Raw genomic sequence first — 6,187 nt, forward strand, 5'->3', positions numbered from 1 at the left:
TAGTGAGAACTGCCGGTGTAAAATGAACCCGCCTCTCCCCTGTATTTTTCTTGCACGGAGTGGAAAGTAAACACTGTCTGGCTTTGAAGCACGGCTACTATTTTGACAGGTTCCTCTCCAAAAAGTGCTGCTCGGGTTTCTCTTTAGCCACATTGTGCCGTCTAAACGGAGTTAGGTTTTTATTTGGTAAGCGAAATGAAAAATGTGTCTGCCTTTCTCCCGTTATTTGGCAGGAACGTAGCAAATAATACCCATTTTGCTTTTGCATTTCTTCCTTCCAGCGAGTCCTTTGGTCAGGAGGGGTTGCTGGCGTGGCAGCCCCGGGGCTGTAAATCCTCTGTTAATCCACACTCCGGCAGGTGCAACGCGAATTCCCTCCCCTGCTCTCCCAGTACATTTCCACTGCCGCAACGAGGGGAGAACAGAGGTTATTCCCTCGGACCCATCCGGTCCACGGCCTCTCTGCTGAGGCTGCGTGCAGGTCTGCTGCCGGCTGACACAATAAACCGGTTCGTTTCTTAAAAGTCATTGCTCCGATCGCCGCACGGCTTGCGCAGGTTCAGCCTGTGGGCCAGAGTCTGAAAAACCGCCTGTCTCGCCTCCGCTTCCATCAGCCACCCACACTTTGGTTTAAGGGCAGCATCCGTCCCCCTCTGAAAATTAATAGACGTTTTAGCGTGGACTTCTGTGGGAGAATGACCTAACGGAGTGAGTAAGAACTGTTGAAGTATTTTGCTTGGCACTACAAGTCGTACTTTTATAGGGTATTTGTCCTGTTTACCCGAGAGGAATAAATCCAGTAGAAGTTCAAAGCCATTTAGGAAATACTGATTTTTAGCTGAGTGTCTACATAGTTAAGGGTTATGTCCCTGGCTTTCCGTAGGCAACACTGGTCATCTTTCCTACTCCATTTACTTATGCTCAACACACTGCTTAAGTTTTATAGCTTTGGGTTTTTTTCAGCCCCGCACAGTACGAGCACAACCAGTTACTGTCGCCGAAAGGGCAAATCAGATCAAGGTCCACTTTAAAGCACTGCCGGTAGTGTTGCTGTCAAACATGCTTTGAAGCTGAATCCCTCCAGGAGATGCTCTTGTCGGTGATGGGTGACGCACGGCTGGGTTTGGAGGTCCCCATGTCTCCTGAAAGGTGTCTGAGCAGCATTCGGGGTTACTCCCTTCTGCTGCTCCTGCAGGTCCTCACCCTAAAGCGCTGGTCCAGGAGGACACATCGGCGGCTGCAGTCTCCAGCGAGTCCCCTGCCTTCAGTGGGACTGGTCCTGCAGCCATGCTAACTTCATGTCCAGGGCCCAAACCTCTTTTTTTATACAACCTACGGGATTCAGATTTCCTTAACGTATGGAGACCTTAGCCTACAGTTGGCCAAAAAGTGGCCGCTGTTCTCCCTTTGGCTCGGAGTTGTTTGCAGGTCTGGTCCAGGTCGTCACCGCGGGGGTGTGCCCCAGGGGAACTTGCTCAGCACAGCATCCCTGATGCCTCGTCTCACACGGAGTTTTCCTTTCTTTCTAAAAAATGCCAGAACAAACTGGGAAGAAGACAAGGGGTAAGAAAAGTGACCTGAGAAGGAAAGGAAGAGATGGTAGAAAAAATAGTCCCGAGAAGAAAGAGAAAAGGAAATCAGTCAACGAAACTGTATTGGGACAACTGGGTAAGTCTGATTTTATGGGCGCAGAGTTGACCCGTGCCGCTGGAGGTTCCCTGTTTTGGGGAGCGGGGTTAAGAGTCCCAGCCCCTGATCCCTCCTGCACGTACACCCGAAGCCGTGGGAGCCTCTTCCATCTCTCCCTTGTGGCCATCAGCCTGAATTACTGAGGTCCTAAGGGAGAGATGGCCTCGGAGCCGTGGTCCCTGGTGGGGCAGGGGGTGTAAAATCCGCCCACCCCACCCCCCGCAGCCCCCGGGCTTGCGCCCCAATTGGGAGAATGCGTTACAAACCCTGTGCTGATGTGCTGCTGAAGCGTGATTTTACTTTCCGGTGATAAAATCAGACTTACCCACCCGGCAGTAGGGCTGATCCCCCGTGTCTTCTGTGCTGTGCACCGGCGGTGAATACAGCACACGGCATTTTCATGGCATATACTGTCCAGGACCCGTGCGGTCGTGCCGGTGGTCCAGGAGCATCCAGAAGGCAAGCACAAAGCACGGCTCATCTCTTGAGTTTGCTCGGGGGCTGAGGAGATGCAGGCTGGCTCTGAGGATGCTTCACCCACCGCCGGCTCTTCCCCATCAGCTGCTCGGCAGCAGATGGGGCTGGGGGGGACGGGAAGGGGGGAAGGAAAGAAAACCAGAACACAAAAAGTCTGTCTTTGACATGAGCCTTGACAACTGCATATGTTTTTTTACACGGAATTGGGTTTTTGTCCGACTTCCTCCAGCGCTGTCACCTCCGCCAGCATGTGGGGCTGGAGGTGATGAGTTCACGCGTGCTCAGCTGCCCCGCGGCTGCACCGGTCCCACGGGGCTCTCAGACAGTCTGGGGGTGCTCTAAAAGCCTCCGGGGGTTACAGAGAGTTTCTGTGGGAGGTTTGGGGGTCTGGGCCACCCTGCCTTGCTCTGCTTTGCCCATTGCTCGCCCCAACCCTGCCGCTTTCTGTTCATCTCAAAGCTGTTCGGTTTTAGGCAGGAGCCCCTTTGGAAATGGGGCTTTTGCACTCATCGTCTCTCTGTGCTGTTCTCGGCTAAAGAAACTTTGGATTTTCCGGGGCAAATTCCGTCAAGTGATGGAGGGCTGAGGCGTCTCCGAGAAAAGCTGCGCTGCTGCGAGCCTGGGGAACCAGGCAGCCGACCCAAAGCTTCACCGGGGTCTTGTCACCTCTTGGGTGTTACAAAAGGACTTGAAGCATCGCTTGGGGCTGCAGTCATCAGAGAAGGGCTGGGGGAAGGCGACCTTGGCAGTGACCTTGCTGGCAAGACCTCGGGCTGTTTGGTGCCTGGGTACCACGTGATGCCCTAAGCTCATCCCTGCTCCCGCTTCCCCTCCCCTGCACTGGGCTGCTGCCGGGGTGGGAGCCCGTCTTCTCCAAAAGGGTCACGGTGACCTGCCAGGGGGTGAGGGACTGCCACCATGGCAGTGTCACCTCCGAGGGAGAACCCAACCTGACGGACCTCCTGTCGCCCTTGAGCAGCCCTGGCATTGCGCGGGGTGTTCTGTTTGCCCCCCCCTGCGGTGGTCGCGCATCCACGCAGCGTGGAGGTGAGGGTGATGCAAAGCTGTCATCGAGACCAGGAAACATTGCGGACACGAGCCACCCTGCGCGTCCCACTGCTCTTTTCCTCTTTCTGTTGCTCGACTGAGCGCTTTAAAAGGAAAGCTATTACCAGAAAGCAAAAAAAAAAAAAAAAAACAAACCGAGTTTTTCCTCCATCCACAAAACCAGCTCTGGCGTTGAACCTGTGGGTTGCTGTTACGGGGATTAAAAGTGCCTGTGCTTGTGCAGGTATGCGCCGTTCCAGTTGCTAATTAGACCCAGCCCAGCCCACAATGCTTGCTTTCACTCTCAGATATAATTATTAGGAAGTTTTTCAGCTTTTTCCATTCCAGCCTGTCATCTCTGCACCTTTTCTTCAGTTTTCACACCTCTCCGAGTATTGAGAGATGTTCCCAGACCTGCCTCCCGCCCTCCCTGCCTTTAGCGCCGGTCCCATCACCACACTGACCACGGGGCTTGGGAACCTGTCACCCCCTGGCCTGGGCATAAGTCCTGCTCTGGTAGCAATCACTGAATTTTGGGGTTCACACCTGGATTGTCTGTCCTGCGGCCTTTGCGTGGGAACGTGTTTCCCACCCACGCTGGGGCGGGTTGGGGCTTGGCATCTTCGCTGCAGAAAGATGCTCCGTTTCGATTCGGGGAGGTTGACGGAGTGTTGGATGTGGGGAATCATTCGGGTTGTGCTGTGACCTCGGTGGACCCCAAATTCAGCGTTTAGTGCTGGAGTAAACCCTCTTCTGTGCCCTGCTGTGGTGCGTGATGGTTGATCTTTTGAGCGTTTCTCTGGCGCCGGGGAGTTTTGGTGAAGTTGGTGGTGGTGTCAAAGGGCAGCGCGGCTGTTCCTGACTTCTGAGGCAATCTTCCCCTTTTGTTTTTTTCCAGGCTTGTCAACCTCCTTCCCCATCGACGGGACCTTCTTCAACAGCTGGTTGGCGCAGTCGGTCCAGATCACCGCCGAGAACATGGCCATGAGCGAGTGGTCCCTCAACAACGCCCACCACGAGGACAGCACCCCCGGCCTCTCCGAGGAGCTCCTCCAGGACGAGGAGACCTTGCTGAGCTTCATGATGGACCATTCCCTCAGGTCCCCGTTCAAGCAGAGCGAGGCCACAAAGAGAGTGAAAAGCAAAACGAGAACGAACACTAAGAAAAAGCTGCCCAGGAGCAGCCCCCCCGCCGTGGGTGGGAGCCACCCGGAGAGCTCCGAGCCCTGGACTAACAACGCCAGCGACTTGTCGGATGATGCCACCAAGCCCTTCGCTCCCGATTCCAGACCGAGCAAGTCGGAGAAAGGGGTGGCCAAGCTGCCCGCCGACCGCAAAGGGACGGGCGAGGCGAAAAAGGCGGCCAAGAAGGGCTCTCTCCCGAAAGCCGGTGAGTCTCACCCCCCGGCCGGGGCGAGGGGCTGCGTCAGCAAGGAGGAGGAGGAAGAAGAGGAGGAGGAGGAGGAGGAGACGCCGCGCTGCGCTCAGCCGGAGCCCAGCCCGGCGGCCAAAGTGCCTGACTCCGTAGGTAGCCCCAAAACCGTCGTGCGGTTCAAATTACCAAAGGAGAGCCGAGGGACTCGGCGGTCACAGCCCCCCAGGCCCGACGGCGCCGGCGGAGCTCCCTTGCGTCGTTTCGAGGCCGAGACGGACGGCTACTTCTCCGACGCAGAGATGAGCGACTCGGACGGAGAGTCCCGCGGCGGCAGGGCGCAGCGGGGCCAGCTGGATGCGGCCGGCGAGGACATCGTCAGGATGAGCATCCTGGCATCCTAACTCCTCCCCGCCGCCCTGGCTCGACGAGGCCTCAACCCAGTTACAACTGCCATGTCCAATTCCTGCCTGGTATCACAGCAAGGGGGATTTTTAATTATGTGTATATAGTTGGAAATTCGGCACTGTTGTCTTTCTCTTCTCTATACGCCTGAGATCCAGCTTCAGCTTCACCGACATCGATGACCGTGACAGTAGTGGTCCCTTCCCGGCTCCCCGACATACCCCGCTTCCCGGGAACGCCAGCCGGCACCCGGCGGGACCAATGCCGAGGGTGCCGAGAGGGCGGAAGGTGCCGGTACCCGTGCTTTCTGCAGGGATGACAGTTTAATTAATGGGCATTATTTAACGAGGGGCAGATTTCTGCCCGGGACGGTTGCCCCCGGAGCAGGGAGCGAGCGGAGGGTACGGTAGCGGCCAGCTGCGGGAGGGGAAATAAGCACCCGCCTGTGCGCGCGTATACGAGGGAGCAAAATAAGTGATACTAAAATAAATAATGACTAAAGCACAAAAAGCTTGTTGGAGGAAAGCGCTTGGGGTGGAAGAGAGCAACGTTAACGTTTCTATTTTTTGGGGAAAAAAAAAAAGAAGCAGCCTCGGTCATTGTTTTTCCCCTCACCTTTCCATCCGGTCGGGATCCGTCCCAGGGCCAGGATGCAAAATTTCTCCCCGTCCCTGCCCCGTGGGATGCGGCCGGCGTTCGGCCCCGCTGAGGTCCTCAGCAAAACTGAAGTGATGTACTCAGGTGAATCGATGAGCTCTTGGCAAGCTGGGAAATGGAAACATGGGGCAGGACGGAGGAGAAAAGCATCCTTGAAAAACATCGCCAGGAGCCGGGGGTGGTTTAACCCGGGAGGTTGAGCCAAGTTTTTCTGCCCACCCGTCTCTCCCGTGGTCCCGCCGTGCCGGGGCGGCACCTTTGAAATCCCCTTGACACCACGAAACGCTCGGCCCCGAGGGCAGACGTACCCGTCACCGAGGGGAAATGGAAACGCTTGCCTTCACCATTTTGTTTTCCTACTAAACGCTACAATGGAAATGGTGAATTTATTCCTCCCCATCCTTTTTTTTTTTTTAATAATTATTCTTAAATCCTGGTTACAAGCTGTTGACTTGTTGTGGGAGGGTGATTCACAGAAGCTGACATTATAAATATTACAATAATTTAATGCATAAAATGTCCCCAATAAGCCTTAAATGT

The 6,187-nt window shown here is 55.4% G+C and overlaps 1 protein-coding gene across 1 annotated transcript in view; it reads left to right on the forward strand.

Annotated features, from left to right (window-relative positions):
- The window catches only part of JADE2 (jade family PHD finger 2), a 78,221-nt gene extending 73,232 nt beyond the window's left edge, over positions 1–4,989 (forward strand). The window contains exons 10-11 of the mRNA XM_009890910.1: positions 1,540–1,668; positions 4,112–4,989. Of these exons, the coding sequence (XP_009889212.1) occupies positions 1,540–1,668; positions 4,112–4,989 (1,007 nt within the window). The remainder of the gene's footprint in view (positions 1–1,539; positions 1,669–4,111) is intronic.
- The last annotated feature ends 1,198 nt before the right edge of the window (positions 4,990–6,187 follow it).

The sequence above is a fragment of the Charadrius vociferus genome, unplaced genomic scaffold, assembly GCF_000708025.1.
Source record: "Charadrius vociferus isolate BGI_N301 unplaced genomic scaffold, ASM70802v2 scaffold370, whole genome shotgun sequence".
Classification (NCBI taxonomy): domain Eukaryota; kingdom Metazoa; phylum Chordata; class Aves; order Charadriiformes; family Charadriidae; genus Charadrius; species Charadrius vociferus.